At 44.8% G+C, this 16,335-nt stretch overlaps 9 protein-coding genes across 9 annotated transcripts; 2 read left to right on the top strand and 7 right to left on the bottom strand.

The window, feature by feature from the left end:
* Positions 1–230: 230 nt before the first annotated feature.
* Positions 231–1,616, bottom strand: O0I10_001214 (uncharacterized protein; the record flags this gene model as incomplete). Its single annotated transcript, XM_058481311.1, has 2 exons — positions 231–1,371; positions 1,552–1,616. The coding sequence occupies 2 exons, from the start codon at positions 1,614–1,616 to the stop codon at positions 231–233; spliced, it is 1,206 nt and encodes a 401-aa protein (XP_058347949.1).
* An 885-nt stretch (positions 1,617–2,501) lies between these two features.
* On the bottom strand, positions 2,502–4,183 carry O0I10_001215 (uncharacterized protein; the record flags this gene model as incomplete). Its single annotated transcript, XM_058481312.1, has 2 exons — positions 2,502–3,861; positions 3,915–4,183. The coding sequence occupies 2 exons, from the start codon at positions 4,181–4,183 to the stop codon at positions 2,502–2,504; spliced, it is 1,629 nt and encodes a 542-aa protein (XP_058347950.1).
* A 314-nt stretch (positions 4,184–4,497) lies between these two features.
* Positions 4,498–6,151, bottom strand: O0I10_001216 (uncharacterized protein; the record flags this gene model as incomplete). The annotated part of the gene is made up of 2 exons (XM_058481313.1): positions 4,498–5,800; positions 5,877–6,151. 2 exons carry the CDS (start codon positions 6,149–6,151, stop codon positions 4,498–4,500), a joined length of 1,578 nt encoding a protein of 525 aa, XP_058347951.1.
* Positions 6,152–6,533: 382 nt separating this feature from the next.
* On the bottom strand, positions 6,534–7,233 carry O0I10_001217 (uncharacterized protein; the record flags this gene model as incomplete). Its single annotated transcript, XM_058481314.1, has 5 exons — positions 6,534–6,615; positions 6,675–6,728; positions 6,800–6,912; positions 6,978–7,060; positions 7,137–7,233. 5 exons carry the CDS (start codon positions 7,231–7,233, stop codon positions 6,534–6,536), a joined length of 429 nt encoding a protein of 142 aa, XP_058347952.1.
* A 577-nt stretch (positions 7,234–7,810) lies between these two features.
* O0I10_001218 (uncharacterized protein) lies at positions 7,811–9,770 on the bottom strand (the record flags this gene model as incomplete). The annotated part of the gene is made up of 6 exons (XM_058481315.1): positions 7,811–7,879; positions 7,955–8,081; positions 8,147–8,327; positions 8,382–9,111; positions 9,175–9,221; positions 9,290–9,770. The coding sequence occupies 6 exons, from the start codon at positions 9,768–9,770 to the stop codon at positions 7,811–7,813; spliced, it is 1,635 nt and encodes a 544-aa protein (XP_058347953.1).
* A 1,280-nt stretch (positions 9,771–11,050) lies between these two features.
* On the top strand, positions 11,051–12,549 carry O0I10_001219 (uncharacterized protein; the record flags this gene model as incomplete). Its single annotated transcript, XM_058481316.1, has 3 exons — positions 11,051–11,197; positions 11,268–11,381; positions 11,446–12,549. 3 exons carry the CDS (start codon positions 11,051–11,053, stop codon positions 12,547–12,549), a joined length of 1,365 nt encoding a protein of 454 aa, XP_058347954.1.
* A 260-nt stretch (positions 12,550–12,809) lies between these two features.
* O0I10_001220 (YbgI/family dinuclear metal center protein) lies at positions 12,810–13,998 on the top strand (the record flags this gene model as incomplete). The annotated part of the gene is made up of 7 exons (XM_058481317.1): positions 12,810–12,903; positions 12,967–13,058; positions 13,126–13,279; positions 13,342–13,416; positions 13,476–13,577; positions 13,639–13,806; positions 13,868–13,998. 7 exons carry the CDS (start codon positions 12,810–12,812, stop codon positions 13,996–13,998), a joined length of 816 nt encoding a protein of 271 aa, XP_058347955.1.
* Positions 13,999–14,164: 166 nt separating this feature from the next.
* On the bottom strand, positions 14,165–14,626 carry O0I10_001221 (uncharacterized protein; the record flags this gene model as incomplete). The annotated part of the gene is made up of 1 exon (XM_058481318.1): positions 14,165–14,626. One exon carries the CDS (start codon positions 14,624–14,626, stop codon positions 14,165–14,167), a length of 462 nt encoding a protein of 153 aa, XP_058347956.1.
* Positions 14,627–14,814: 188 nt separating this feature from the next.
* On the bottom strand, positions 14,815–16,088 carry O0I10_001222 (uncharacterized protein; the record flags this gene model as incomplete). Its single annotated transcript, XM_058481319.1, has 2 exons — positions 14,815–15,765; positions 15,828–16,088. 2 exons carry the CDS (start codon positions 16,086–16,088, stop codon positions 14,815–14,817), a joined length of 1,212 nt encoding a protein of 403 aa, XP_058347957.1.
* Between the last annotated feature and the right edge of the window lie 247 nt (positions 16,089–16,335).

A 16,335-nucleotide genomic window follows, 5' to 3' on the forward strand; every position in this document is an offset into this window, starting at 1 on the left:
GTTGTGATATGATTTGTTTTTACAATGCAAAATGGTGGTGCGTGTTGTTGAGTGTGTGCTTTTTTTTTGTTCATGTGATGGATGTGTGTGTGTGTTGTAACCCAAATTCGCCCGTTCATGTTGTTGATAAAAAGTGTATGTGCTTGCTTGTTGGCACGCGTGAGTGAAATTTTTTCAATGCAAGTGTAACCCGTCGTAACCCATTCATGTTGGATGTGATTGCTGCTGAATCAAGCGCTCAATAGCAATGGTGATAATGGAGGAGTAGCCGGGGGTGTAGAAGACCGTCCAGCGGTAGTAGATGAAGAAGTTGTTGTTGTTGTAGTTGTGGGAGGAGTAGTGTCATTGTCATCTTCTGTTGCATTGACTTGGCTGAGACATCGGATGGATGTAGTTGTTGGCTGCTGAAGGGAGGTGGTGTCATTGTTATCTTCCGCAGCAGCAACAGCAGGATTCGTTTGATTGAGTCGTTTCTTTGATGGGGTGGTGGGCTGCAATACGTCATTGTCCTCGTCACCATCCACTTGATTGAGTCGTCTCTTGGAAGTAATGGGTTGTGAAGAATCATCATCATCCACTTGATCGAAGCTTCTCTTGGACGTAGTAGCGGGCTTTGCAGCATCAGCATCCACTTGATTGGGGGTAGTAGTAGCAGCCTCATTGTCATTTTCCGCAGCGCTTTCTTGATCGAGACGTCTTTTGGAAGCAGCAGGTTGTAATGCACCATCATCCCCATCCACTTGATCAAAGCTCCTCTTCGAAGATGTGGATTTCAAAACATCATTCAAACCACCATCCACTGGTTGTAATAGTGTGGGTTGCAATACGTTGTTGGTATTGTTTGCAAAACTTGACTCTCTCGTTGTGTTGATTGAAGGCTGCTCAAAGGCTGCGGCATCAATAAATGATTGAGGCGTGGTATTGGTTGTGGTATATTGATGATGATGCTCTCGCTCTTCGTCTTCTTCTTCTGCCAATGGTGATGGTGGTGGTGTATCATGAGAGAGCAATGTGGGGGTATCATCGTAAGAAGACCAAGGCCATGGATCACATGTTAGCGGTTGTTGCTGCGGCTCAGAATCAGGGTCTTGCAAGTACAACCAATCATTGACATTTGAAGAAGTTGAGGATGTTGCAGTCGCAGCAGCATTAGTAGTAGTAGTTGTAGTTGTAGAAGTAGTAGTAGTAATAGAAGAAAGTGCATTGTTGCTGCTGCTGTTGCTGCTGTCATCATTTGTAAGTATGGGTGCTGGAGCAGGTATACTGAAGGGGGATGATGGCTCCTGCTGAGCTGTGTTTGAGTGAGACACATCTTGTTGGTGTTGTTGAAAGCAAAGTCGTTCTTCATGCTCTTGTATCGTGTTCAACATACTATAGCATAGAAGAGGAAAAGGAAGAGGGGGGTTTGTTTTATTAAGACCATCACATAACTATGCGTGTCAAAATGTGTGTGTGTATGTTGTGTGGAAAACAAGGAAACCAGCGTGATAAAGAGAGAGAGAGAGAGAGAGAGAGAAGAGAGCAAAGAGCAAAGCATGAACATGAATTTACCTTTTGGCCAAGACGAATTTGTGAAGTGAGACTTCTCGCCTGGGACGAGATCTCGGTGGATGCATTTTGCAGTGGGAGGCAGCTGTTAGACGCCGTAAGAGGGGATCGGTCGATGCGAAATCCATGATTGTAAGGGGAAAGAAAGGCGGAAAAAAGAAATCGGAAGAGGGGGGAACACAAATGATTGCGAAAAGGGGACTAAAAAAATATCCACACCAATCATCTCGCTCCTTGCATCCTGTGACACCCTTTTTGTGTAACGACATGCTAAGAAATCTTTTTGTGGATGTGCATCGTACCTAAAAATCCCCATCGTCAATACGTTGGTTTCGGCATCATCTGCATTATGGATCACATACACACACACACGCACACACGCGTGCACACAAGCAACGCACAGACCACCATCCATTTAAATCCTGGGTTTTCTTTTTTGTGTATCTGACGAAAACTGAAAAGAGCAAAATGCAGCAGGTCACTCACACTGTATTCACTCACTCTCACTCACAGCAGCGCCCCCCTTCAACGATCCTTCTCCTTGCTTTACATACCCACACTCATGCAGCAGCTCGCATGCATTTCAATGTGCCTATTACTCATTCTCGCAGTTACCTCTCTCACTCCTCCTTACGATGGGCTACGAGTACACATAAAAGAAGAATGGGAAAGAAAAGAGGACCCTGAGGGATATGCATACATCACATTGACATGATGTATATGTACACGCACATATGCTGCTGTGATACGAGGATTGGAGCAAAACAAAAACAAACCATGATGATCGAATCCATACCCAAAATGGGAAGCAAACCTTGTTTTGATTTACAGGGCAACATCAAAGATCCATGGAGACATATAGCGATAAAAGAAAGTATATTGTTGTTGCTGTGAAGGAAGGATCACAATGTATATAGATGTACACGTCGAACAAAGGGCAAAGCTACATACTTTTACAGAGAATGGGTGAACGAAACGATAAAGCAAGTAACGAATAGTAGCAAATGACGAGAGAACTGGAGAATGGATTGGGTTGCCAATGATTCCAAGTTGTTTGACGAGGAAGAAGAGGATGACGATGATGTTGATGAACCACCACCACCATTACCATCATCATTGCCGTTGCCCGTGTTGCTGTTATCACTGCCAGAGACGCCATTGACGCTTCCTTGCACACCATTAGCAGCTGCAATACCCACTCGATTTTGGCCCATGTCAAATACAAGGTAAGCACTACGAAGCATCGAATCACCCACAAGCAACATGCTGGAGCCCACACCGCTGCTGCCACTTGAGCTGCCAAGAGGAGCAATGCCAAGCATACAAGCGGATGCGTTTTGAGGTGAATTCGTATCGAGAGGAATGACCAATGCTGAAGCTGGGACACTGAGCACCACGGGTGAACTTGAAGGTTCTGAAGTTTGGGACATGTGCAATTCGACATTGGCTGACGATTGAGCAACAGAGCAATCCACCAGCAAGACACCCGATTGACGATCCAATTTGAAGCCATCGGAGCCACCCGCGATGCGGCTGGCGACATCAAGCGCCATGCGTGTAGGAAGATAGGTTAATGTAGTGCCAGTATCAAGAATAAAAGCTGCTGCTGAAGACGTGGAGGATGTTTGTCGTTTTGTGTGTTGTCCTCGAAGCTGCTGCATAAATCCAAAATCATCATCGCCGCTCCCAAAGATGGAGGATGATTGTCGACCCAAGTTGTATGTCTTGTCATTGTCTCCAGGCGTATTCTTGACGGCAATGGCTTGACCATACACCATCCAATAATAATAGCCATTGCTGGAGGGTGATAAACTGGATGTAAGTTGGGCTACGGGGAGGTAATGCAAATCGCCGGTATATTTGCTCTTGTCAACACCACCAAAAATAATCTCCCCAGCCCATCCTTGTTGATCACCACGATTCATGTACACTGAAAACACGGGATCTTGAATAATCTTGTTCTTGGCCAAGTTGAATACAAAGGGATTGTAATTCTTTTCATTTTGATTCTGTGCAGCCGTCAATTGTGGATAGCCAAGTCCCAAAATACCATTGGCCTTTACGGTGGATTGATTGTTGGTTGCTGTCAGGATGCTTTCGGTGGTCGTGGCAAGTCCAAATTGCTGATTGGGAACACTGGCACCTGCTACAGTCACTGTATCAGTTGCATAAGTGCCATTCACACTACCTATGCCATATTGGATGCCAAATCGCTCATGATGATCATTGAACGTGGATGACTCGGATTCTTTGAAACCTCCAAATGGACATTCACGTCGAGGACATTGGCTGGATGGCACCCATAGATCAGCACTATGAAAGTGTAAGCTATTTTGTTTTCATTTTGATATCCTTTCCATACATACCTTCCCGTGTCAAGGGTCACTGTAAAATTTTGTGGTGGTGTGCCAATCCCTACAGATACCAAATATTGTGATCCTTGGTCGTTGTACAAGGAGGTGGTAAAAGGATCCCTCTTGTCAAATTGTTGCTGCTGTGCTAAGGGTGCTGCTGATTTACGCATCAAGGGTAGGCGCAATAATGGTGGTGGTGGATCGACATCATTGTGGATCGCCGTAGCTGTCGTGGTAGCAGCAATCAAACCCAATGAAAGTATGGAAGGGATCATCATCATTGTATGTACACACGCAACAACAAAGAAAAAAGATGAAAGAAAATATTTGTTAAAACAAGCACATGCATGCAAACAAGATATCAAATCTTAGAGAAATGGGGCCCACCTGACTGAAACCGAAACCACCGAGATCTGCAAAATATGCCGAGACAAATGAAGAAACCGTAGTAAATGCCACATGCAATGAATAATGTTGTAGTATAGTAATACACTTTATGAATACTGATACATGCTGTGTCACTGTTACTAGATGTAGGGGGAGGAGGAGGAGCTAATCGTGTATGAGTGAGGAGAGAGAGAAGGTGTGTTGTTGATTACTGAAGAAGAAAGGCTACCATCATGGATGCTGTAACGGTACCCAATGCCATCATATTGGATGAAAAACCAGAAGCTGCGCTTTCATCTTGATGATCCATTGAAATGATTTTGCCGTGAATATCATCATCGTCGTTGTTGTCATTACCAGGTTGAGAAGTGGCAGATGGATTGGCATCACTTGGATTGGCTGATGAGGATGCATTGTTGTTATTGCTAGTACTACCGGTTGGAGCAGCAGCAGCGGCATCGGCAGCAGAGCCAGAGGTATGAATAGCGGGTGCGAGGCTGACAGTATTCTTTTGCATATTGTAAACAGCGTACATTGAACGTAATGATGCTTCGCCGATGATCCATGTCTCGCCGTCGGTGAGGCCCGTTCCAGAAACGGTGATACCAAACATGCATGATTTGGCTGTATCGAGATAATCGGTGTCGATGGGAATGACAAGTTGCGAAACAGGAGTGCTGATAACAACAGGTTGATCGACCTTGTTGCTGGTGGATGTGCTAATCTCAAAGTTGACCGTTTTATCATTTTGTTTGGCAATGCTACAATCCACACGGTAGACGTTGTTGGTTGCATCAAATGCATATTTGCCAGCTCCTGCAACAGCCTTCACAATGCCATCTGCATACTTTTTGGGGACCATGGTCAATGTGGTGCCGGTGTCAAGAATGAATCCTGCATTGGAGGGTAATGCTACTTCATAGCCACTCGCCTTGATGCCTTGACCTGGCACAGTCCAATATAAATAGGTACCCGATGATGACGATCCCTTTTTGCCGCTGCCGACATTAGGTTTCACAAGATAGCCCGACGTATCATAATCAACCACCGGCACAGCTTGCAATGCTCCCTTGTATTTGGTCTTGTCTTCACCACCAAACATGATTTCACCCGTAAGACCATAGGCAAACATCTCATTCAAGTAAATGGAAAAGACTGGATCTTGAAGCGTCTTTGCAAGGTTGAAAACAAAAGGAGTGTCATCCTTCACGCCACGCACAGTATTCAAGCCTGGATAGCCAAGACCCATAATGCCATTCGATTGCTCTCCACTGTTGACCATGCCGAGAATATCTTTGGTCGAAGATACAAGAGCCACCTTTTGCTTATCGACCTTGGCATTGCCAACGGTAACAGTATCAATGCCATAGACACCTTTGGCTTGACCAATGCCGTATTCAATTGAAAATGGGTCCGTGAGCTTTTGATAGGTGGATGAACGGCTTGCATCGAATCGCTCGTAGGGGCATTGTGTAGCTGAACAACCTGTTGATGGGATCCACAATTCGGCGCTGTTGTTGTTGTTGTAATATATAAAAGTCAATTCTCCATTATAAGCGTTTTCATTGTCATTGTTGTTGTGTGTACCTGCCAGTATCCAGAGTCAAATTAAACTTTTGAGCGGGTGTACCAACGCCGATCTCGACCATGTATTCACGTCCAACAGCGTTATACAAGGCTGTTTTATCGGCTCGTTTTTCTAGCATGCCACGTTTGAGATGAGCCAATTGTCCATTCTCGTTGCGAACAAGTGGTAAACGGATGACATTGTTGTTGTGCTTTTCAGTAACTGGAACAGCAGCTGCTGCATCGGCACCAAAAAAGACAGCCAGTGTTGTAAGTGCGATGCAAGATAAACGCATGATAATGAAAATGAATGGAATGGATAAAAGGATTGGAAAGGGTTATGTGGGGGTGGTGGGGGAATTAAAGAGGGTAAAGAAAAAGTGAGAGAGAAAGAAGAAAAAAGACGTGGTGTACAATTGTTGTATTATTCAATAAATGCAATCACTCGGTTTTCAAGCGGAGGATGGCTAGCACAAAGGCAGTTACCAAATGTAGCTGTGCGCGTAACATGAGGCCCATCAGTTTGATATTCGCTGGTATCACGTCCAATTCTCGGTATATACACAGATTCCATCACATCATCATCAACCCAAATAAACTCGTTTGTGCGTGTGTTGCCATGAAGCGTCTTTTGTTGTTTTAAAAATAGAAGAAACGCAAATCATCAATGTCTATTATCTAATCAGTGCGCACCTTGAGATCAGAAAGATCAGCCTGTTGACCGGCAATCAAACCACGGGGACTGGCACGCTCAAATCCTCTATAATGAATCATTAGCATCATCGTTGCATTGATTTCAAAGGTAAGAAAAACACTTACTCGGGATAACGCATGCGATAGATAGGTGCACGTTGAGCATCTTGAGCAATGAGTCTGTTGTTGTTGTATGGTGTCCCCGATTATATTAGGATCGTGGTAAATCTTTCCAGACATTCTATTCATACCTGTATTCCGCGAGCTTTTCAGCTTGAGCCAAAGCTTCATTGCTAAGGCTATCCATCTTTTCCGAGGAGGTCATAAGGCCTTCGATCCACTTGGTGAACAAGTGCTTGTTGTCCTATTATTGCATATATATCAATATCCACCCGCACCCTTTGTTACTCCACATTCTCTTATATCTACCTCAGAGCTGTTATCGAAACGAAGCCAAAGAGCACCTGCAGCAACGGCAATCACGGTGTTTCTCCAAATGCTAGAGTTGAAGGCTGTTGTTTTTTGTTTACAATGTCAGCGTTTGGCGATTGAGACGGGATAAAAAGAAGTACAAGATCGATTGCTCACATTCTTCAGGAAAAGATTCGCCGGCTTGCTTAGTAGCATAAGTACGACGAGCAATGGCGGCACGGGATGCTGCAGTACGTGCGGTCGAAAAGAACATTTTGAGAGGAGAGAGTGGGGAGGGTGGAAGGTGGAGGCCTTTTTTTTGGGTCGCTGAAAGAAGCACAACAGTGTTGTTGCTACTACTACCAGCTGGTGGCAACTCCGATTAACGTCATCAATGAGGCCGTGGCAGCAGCAGCAGCAGCAATGGACCATCAATGAACCCCATCACCCTTTGTATCCATCATAGTGTATTCTCATCCTGTACAATCATTAATAAATAGGATAGGCGGATGATTCTAATGGTATGTTAGCGTTTGCCATCATTCCTGCTCACGTGGTAATGGCCTTGTCGTATTGCATAAAACGTCGTATATGGGATCCCTTTTGCTATCACTTTTATTACCTTTAAACACCATTACCACCTACCATACAATCACAAATGCACTGATATATAGCTCTTGCTATCACAAGACGGGTGATGAATGACATGTGGAAAATGTTGAATATGTACAGTTTATAATCTAGTAAGAGAAACGGTAATGTGCAAGGAAAAGATTTGGGATGGCAAAATAATTCTATCAGTAAGGTGCTACATCATCGCCCATGTAAAAGTGTATAAAAGGTGTATAACATTAGCTGATGCCTAGAGAACGTTTGCTGAACTCGTAAACAGCATAGCTGATACTGACCGATGGAACCACCTAAGGACAATCGATGACGTTTAGACACACACATGCATCCAAATGATCATCCTTTCCCCCCTCTCATCATCATACCTTGAAAAGAGTAGGTCCCAATCCTTTATAGAATCCTCGAACACCATCAGCTTGGAATGTTTTCCTCGCAGCATCGAAAGCCGAAGAATAGTGATGTGGATGACCTGGTGTGCCTTGAGCTTGTAACCTAAGACAACACTAGCTTCAGTATACACATCCCTTTTTTTCATCCCTTTCCTTTCTTTTCCTTACCTTGTCCTGACAAGATTGAGAGGGTAAACGGTCGTGGCACCAATTGAGCCACTTACCATACCACATGCCCATAGCACCAACACATTGGGTAAAAAGTCGTTGTTGTTGTTGCCACCTCTCCGCTTGTCACCTTGGGTTTGCATATAATTCAAGTAGGTCACTTTGAGCGTTTCATAAATACCTAACAATGATATTAGTATGTGCAATCCATGCAATCCATCCCTTTACTACTTACCCATATCCAAAGCTTGATATGGAAAAACACCCAACAAACCAAGTGTGAGACCCGGCCAAAACGCCCTGATGCCTTGAGCACGATACATGGCTTTTGCCGTATTCAGTACAAAGAATCGATCCGCCGTTGCATTTGTCGTAACACTTTTTGCAGCATTGGCAGCAACAGCAGCAATTTGTTGTTGTTGTTGTCCTTTGGTCGACATGATGCGTGTCTTTAGCGTCTCAACAGGATAAATGCAAAACTGTGAGCATAGACCAGCGACACCACCAGCGACGAATCGAGCACCAACAGGGATGGCATTCTTATCTTCAACACCGGTAAATTGAGCAAGCAAGGTTTTGGCAGTTTCAAACACATAAAACTTGATGGCTGATTCGGGGATGATCTTGATGACATTGAGACCATTACCAACAAAGAAAGCACGGAAGCCTCCTTGTGCATAAATGGCACGTACAGCGCCTACAATGGATGTGGAAGGAGCTGCACGACACGTAGCACCGTCAGGTCTTGGCGATGTTTGAGTGATCAAGTACACCTTGAGTCGATCCAATGGAGCAGTACATGTACGTGAGACGGCACCAGCAATACCACCCGCTGCCAAGTACTTGTATGCATTCTGTGCTGCTTCATCCGTATGCGAAAATGCCACTTCAGCATCTTGAGTCAGCTGTGTGGATGTCTGGTAATATTGATAGATCTCGCGTAACGTGGTTTGTTGTGGCAATAACTATGGGTTGTTGCCTTAGCAACGCACTTGAACATCATCATCCCCCCATTTGGGTTCACTTACCAATAAGAAATCACGCCAATCTTGGAAATCAATGTATCCATTGCCCTCTATTTACATGGATCCTTAATACCTCTCTCTCTCTCTCTCTTTATCCAATATAGATCCATGATCTTACCAGTATCAATAGCATGAATGAATTCATCGAGTTCTTCTTTGGTGACGCGGATCCCAGCTGCCCTGAGTGCTGATTCAAGATCACTTGCTCGAAGCACATGATCACCCGAAGTATTGATTTGAGAGAAAAGGTCCCAGAGCTCTTTTTCTTTTTCCAATACATATGCCCTGAACTCATCATAGTCGATTGCTCCATCACGTGCGGTATCACATTTGGCCAACAAGTCGGTTGCGTAGCGTGTGTGTGCTGGCAAGTGAGTCAACTTTAGGAATCCACGTAAAATGGCATCCGCATCGAGAAGGCCGGTGCCATTGCTGTCGAGTGAGTCAAATAGGCTCCTGATACGACGTTCACGTTCTCCAGCCTTTTCGTCATAATAAGGGTGGTGGCCACCATTACTACTACTACTGCTACTGTCACCAAGGCTGCTAGGTCCTCCACCTCCTCCTGTTGCTCCTTGTTCTTCTTCTCCTATTGACATGGTATATGCTGAATGGTGGTGGTGGTGTTGGTGGTGGTGGCAGTCGATTCAAGAGTAGCCAATGGGGGGTGTTGCAGGAACACGTTGTTGTTTGGGTGAATGGAAAGAGTGGAGTGGAATCGAGTTGCGGAACTGGTTGGGTGTTTTGTTTTTCTTTGTTTTTGCGCGCTTAAAGCCGCACACACATGCACACACACAAAGCGCTAAAAGAGAGAGAGAGGGGAAAAAGATACAAGAAGACCTTGAATAGATGATTCACCAGATAGCAGCGACAAGACAAATTTTGATAGTGGAGAGCAGCCCGTCTTTGTCGTCGTCGTCGTCACCTAAATCTAAACCCACTACCGCCGCTCTAATGATAAAGAATAAAATGATGATGATGAATAATGAGGATACTACTTGCCTTGCCGCGTGAGCAATAACAACAGCATGTTCCTGATCCATGACAGCTCCCCACTTCCCATAAACATCCCTCTCCTCCCTCATCAGCAGTCGCCTAAATTCTACCGACACAACATCCCACTACTCATTTCATCCAATGTGACACACCCGGGTCACGTCGTTTGGTTGCTCATGTGAGATTTTAAGCCATCAATTACGATGAAAAAAGGAGCACAAATGCTTCACTGTTTACATTTCTCCTTTAGCGTACACGTACACAAAGGAGTCAATGTTCTCCATTCATGGTTTTTGTTGTTATCCATCACGTCAGGTATCAAATTCCCGAGAGAAAGCACTATATGCCGATGGATATCCATGTTGCCATGGCAGCAGAATAACATAAAGATGAGGGATGGTGGCAGGAGCCACATGTTCTTTTTCAAGCAGGGGTGACCTTTATAACAACACGCCATCATTCGGGGCATTTACATGGTCTGTGTGTTGATATAGTGTTTTTACGCGTGTTGTATATATAAAGATATCCATGCACATTACTACGTTGCAGTTTCACAGGCATTGTATGAAGATGCAACTACCGGAAAAAGTGTTACATATGCATTCGGCCGTACTTTAGTTTTGCATCGAATGAGTCAAGCAAGTTTGCCGGAAACAACCGGGCCATTGGAAATCGGAGCTGAGGTTGATCCATAAGGGCCATGATGTTGGCCCATTGGGTCCCACAAAACCAAAACAAGAAACACAGATTTTTTTTCTTTCCTTGCATGCTTTCTTCTTTTTCTTTCTCCCTTTTCTTCTCCACAGTTTAATTCTTTCTCTCTCCCCATTCACCGCTCTTGCTTTTCCCTTTTCACCCACCCACCGATTATTGAACGACGAGAATGGCCTTTCGGTTCAACTGGCCCGAATTCGATGCCGGCTTTTACGATGAAGCTAAAATACAGCTGGAGACGGCTCTCAACAAAGGCAACAAGCCGAAAAACATTGTCGACCACATTACTGTAAAAGAATTACACATGGGTAGCAAGGTAATTAACACCACCAAGCACACGCGTGTATGTGTGTAAACATGACGACTTATCAGCATGGGTTGAATAGCCACCAGAGCTTGAAATCCTTGAAGTGGGCGAGCTAACAACGGACAAGTTCCGTGGCATTTTTAAACTCACTTATGCAGGCGATGCATACATTGTTTTGCAAACCAAAGTACAGGTGAGCACTTGATTGAACCTTGTCTTTAACAAAACAATCCCTAACGACGCTATGTTTCATAAAGGCGAATCCAATGCATAATAAGCAACCATCCGATCCACGACAACGTCTCTTTCGACCCGGCATCCTTGCAGCTGACAAACCATTGGTGGTGCCAATGCTTTTGCGCATTAGCGATTTGAAATTACGAGGCATTGTGGTGTTGGTAGTGTCCAAGACAAAGGGCATTACCCTTGTGTTCAAGAACGATCCATTAGAGAGTATCATCATCAGCTCAACTTTTGACAGCGTCACGAGCGTGCGAAACTTTTTACAACGCGAGATTGAAAAGCAGCTGCGTAAACTCTTCCAAGAGGATCTACCGGTCATGATTCACAACCTTAGCGTGCGCCATCTTCAAACAAAGCAGGAGCAACAGGAACAAAAAGAACGTGCATCCGCTTGCAGTAGCAGCAGCAGCAGCATTGGTAGTCGAACCCCCATCAGTCCAATGTCCATCAATGGTCTTCCACCCTCTTTATCCTCTTCTTCTTCATCCTCCTCCTCCTCCATGTTTGTTGATGATGATGATCGATTATCATCCCTTTCATGTTCTTTGCCACAAACGCCAGCCGACACTGAATTTTTTGAGATGCCACCTCCTTACATACCACAAGACTTTGCCGATCTTTATCCTACGGTGATGGACAAGCCTTCATCATACGGTGCACTTGGATTGCGAACCTCTTTACCTTCATCCTACTGCCCATCCGAACATGATACCTATAGCCAGTGCATGTCGTTGATGGAATATGGATCGCTGTGTAGTGAAGATTCAAGTCGCAGCAGTATCATGGCAGCCTCTACCAGTATCTATGACGACGATCCTGAGAATGCACCATGGTATGTGATGGAAGGTCCCGAGATCCCATCCTTAGTGGCCATGGATGCATCGGCTGAACTTGTTCCAAGCTTTCCACAAGAGATTGTTTTACGCCCTACAGAAAATGGTCTTGCAGCACGGCTGGCCCAGTTGACAAGCACCCATCATACTCTTTCATTATTGTCACCTGCGGTTGCACATTCTATTTGTCGAAGTTCACCGCATAATACCATGGTAGCTACTCGACAACGACGACGTCGTAACAAGGTGCCCAAACGTCGCATCATTCGCTTATCAGGCTTCTAATTCTACTAGAAACTCAAACACATCGTTGCATATTCTCTAACACCCACTTTTTATCCGCCCACCTCCCTTCTCATTGATTCGATCCAATTGTGTACATAATACCCCTCTTCTTTCCAAAAACCATCATGCTATTTCTTTGAAAATATATGCCAAAAGACTTTGTTCAAACATGAATGATGATGATGTCAAATGTGTCGGTGTGTATTTGGTCGCATAGCAACAACGCGTCTATTTCCTTTTTCCCTTGTTCCTTTACCAACATGTCACTCTTTTCCAAAGTTGTCCGATGCATGCGCACGATTGCACCTCTCGAGTTGGCTGACACGACATGGGATAACGTGGGCATCCTTGTAGGCAAGTCATGGTACTGGATTGGGTAGTGTTGCTCTTGATGGGGCCTAACGCCGTGTTCTATAGAGCCTCCATTTCCTGCCACCCACTCCAACAAGGTCTTTTTGACCATTGATTTGACACCTCAAGTACTCGATGAGGCGCTCTCTGATCCTTCTGTAAGTATAGGGCTTGGAGACTGAAGGCAGCTTCTTACTGTATTGTTATCCCTGTACGCGTCAAAAGATTGGTGCCATTGTTGCATATCACCCGCCTATTTTCCGTGCCATGAAGCGTTTGACTCAAGATGATGTAAAGCAAAGTATGGTAACCAAAGCTATTGCACGTGGTATTGGTATCTATTCTCCACACACGGCGTGTGACAATTGCGTGGATGGTGGTAAGCAAAGGAGATGGCGCAAGGATAGCATGGGCATAAGATGCTTACAATGTTGGGTATAGTCAACGATTGGCTTGCTAGCGGTTTGGGTAAAGGAAATGTGCAAACCATTATTCCAGCTCAAGCTCCCCCAGAAGGTAAGTGATGGAACGTAGCAATACATGGTACAGTACTGAGAATTGGATGATTGGAATAGGTCAAGAACAAGCAGGCACGGGTCGTGTGTTTACATATGACACTCCTACTCCTATTTCCACTGTCATCGAGAATGTCAAGAAGCATATCGGGTTGCCCTATTGTAAGTAGGACCTCCATGCAATGGCATCGATTCTTGTTTGCTAATACCTTATTACGTGTAGTACGTGTTGCTGAGGCTTCCAAGGATCACGTAATTCAGACCGTGGCTATTTGTGCTGGTTCAGGCTCATCGGTGCTTAACCCTGTCAAGGCGGATCTGTTTTTGACGGGCGAGATGGGACATCATGATGTATTGGCTGCTGTAGCTCAAGGCACGAGTGTCATTTTGTGTATGTGTATTTGCAATGATAATATGGCTTTATTATTTTACTCATGCTACATTTATAATAGGTGAACATTCCAACACTGAACGTGGCTATCTAAGTGCTGTTCTTAAGGATAAACTCCAATCGATGTTACAACAGGATGGTATTCAAGTGGTAGTGAGTCAAGTGGATAAGGACCCATTGGTGATCCAATAAACCCCATGTTTGTGATTCATCTAACTTTTTTTATTATATAAACAAGAGAGAGAGTGTGATGTGACGAACAATTACAATGAGGATGGTGAACAATGGCTGAGTTTTGGTGATGGGGTGGTTGAGGGAGGGGGATGTTGTTGTTGTTGTTGTTGATGGAAGATGTTGTTTAAGATGCACGGCAAAGGATCTCACCACCCACGTTCTTCTTGATAGCCTCTTGAATCTCGAGGACACCACGGTTCGTGTTCATGACAGCAATCTCACCTGGTTGAAGAGGCTTGATGAACTTTGCACGACGACCACTAGCAATTTGCTTCATTTCAGTGACAGAAAACGTGACCTTTTTGGATGGCTTGCTGACAACAGACAACTGGGAGAGAGTGGGTGAATTATCCTTGTACTTGAGAGACAACCAAAGACGACGGGTGGCCACGTTTTCATTGGTGGTGGGGGTATACTCGGCATCAGGGCCCTGGTGATTGCCACGCACAACCGACGACAAGAAACCTTCACGATACAAAATGTTGGCGATCGCCAAGTTCATTTTCGTCTCAGGAATGGCAATCGACTGCAAACGTGATCGGAAGCCGTTTTGGATACGGGCGCATAAATCGTAGACTCGTGGCATTGAGGGTCGTTGTTGTTGTTGTTTTTTTCCAACAAAGAGAGAGTGTGTGTGTATCAAGTATGGAAATCAGCATCAGCCGCCGAGACATCTCGCTCTTTTTATTCCCTTCCGTGTGTGTGACTGGTGATAATGGATGGATGGTGGAATGGGATCACTCACTCACCACTACTACTACTCGACTACAACTATTATTGCAACATGGCTAAGCTCTCGCCATCATTGTAAATCAAAAGATTGGTCGTATCCTTGGGCAAGTTGGAAAGCTTATCACGAGTAGCAAGATCGAGAATCTGTTGCTTGATTTTCTTGGGATCCACTGGTTGTGTGCCATTATTCTCAGCCAAGCTCACAAAGTAAGCAGCAAGACCAGCAACATGAGGAGAAGCCATGGATGTACCACTGATCGTGTTGGTTGAATCAGGACCACTATTCCATACGCTGAGGATATTTTCACCAGGAGCGAATACATCGACACAAGGACCATGATTGCTGAAATAAGCCCTTTCATCACGGATGTTGGATGCACCCACAGTGATGGCATTCTCAGCACCAGCAGGTGAATATTGACAAGCGTTGCGATTATCATTACCAGCAGCCACTGCGAACACCATGCCACTCTTGACAGCTTCATTCACAGCCATATTGAGCGCATTGGATCGTCCACCACCCAAACTCATATTAGCAACGGACCCCTTGTACTTGTGACCAGCACGTGATGCATCCAATTGATGTTGTTCAGTGGCCCAATTAACACCTGCCAAGACACCAGACATGCTACCAGAACCATTGGATCGTAATACTTTAACAGCCACAGGTCGTGCTTTCTTCGCAACACCAAAACGTTTACCAGCAATCGTACCAGCACAGTGAGAGCCATGGCCGTTGCCATCTTCATCAGCTTCGTTTTCAGGGATGGTGATACCCCACTCAGCACGGCCTTCAAAATCATGATGCTTGACATTGATGCCTGTATCAATCACGTAGACCTTGACATCTTCTCCACCTTGGCCCTTGTGTGGATATTTGTTGAACGTGCTCAAACTCAATGCATTACGATGCGAAATACGTGCAAGTCCCCAAGGTGCATTACGTTGCATTTCGGAAGTATATACCATCGAATCATGCTCCACATACGCAACCTAATACATCAAGTTAGGAGATTTTTTCTCTCTTGCTACTGCTATTGTGGTGATATACTTGCATCAGGCGATCGTCGAATGTGTTCAAGCGTCTCGGATGAAAACTTGCCACTATAGCCACGCCATGTTGGGCTGTCATACGTGTATTGGATACCCATCAATGCCTCGCTATCCAAGAAATAGTCGTTGCGCGCCTTGCCAGTAGTGATGGACGACGACATGTCACTCACCCAAGAACAATGTCCTAACGCTTGTGTCGAATCCACATGGTCCTTGAGGACAACAATGTATGAATCAGAGATCGCTTCACCTTCCATAGGCATGTGAAGAGGGGCTAGCCCAAGATCATTGTCGTGAACAGGAATAAAGGATGCAGTGGCATGTGAGGTTACAAGAAGGATGGCACTTGATAACAAAAAAGTCAATTTGTTGGTCATGTTGATAAAAGTGAAAGAGATGCGTTGTACCGGAACGCAAACAAGTTTATTAAAAGGAGGCATCTGTGTATGTATGTTGTGTGTAAATTCATCTTGTATGTGTTGTGCGTAGAAAATCGCCGGTATGTGAAAA

The sequence above is a fragment of the Lichtheimia ornata genome, assembly GCF_029851405.1.
Source record: "Lichtheimia ornata isolate CBS 291.66 chromosome Unknown scaffold00003, whole genome shotgun sequence".
Lineage (NCBI taxonomy): Eukaryota > Fungi > Mucoromycota > Mucoromycetes > Mucorales > Lichtheimiaceae > Lichtheimia > Lichtheimia ornata.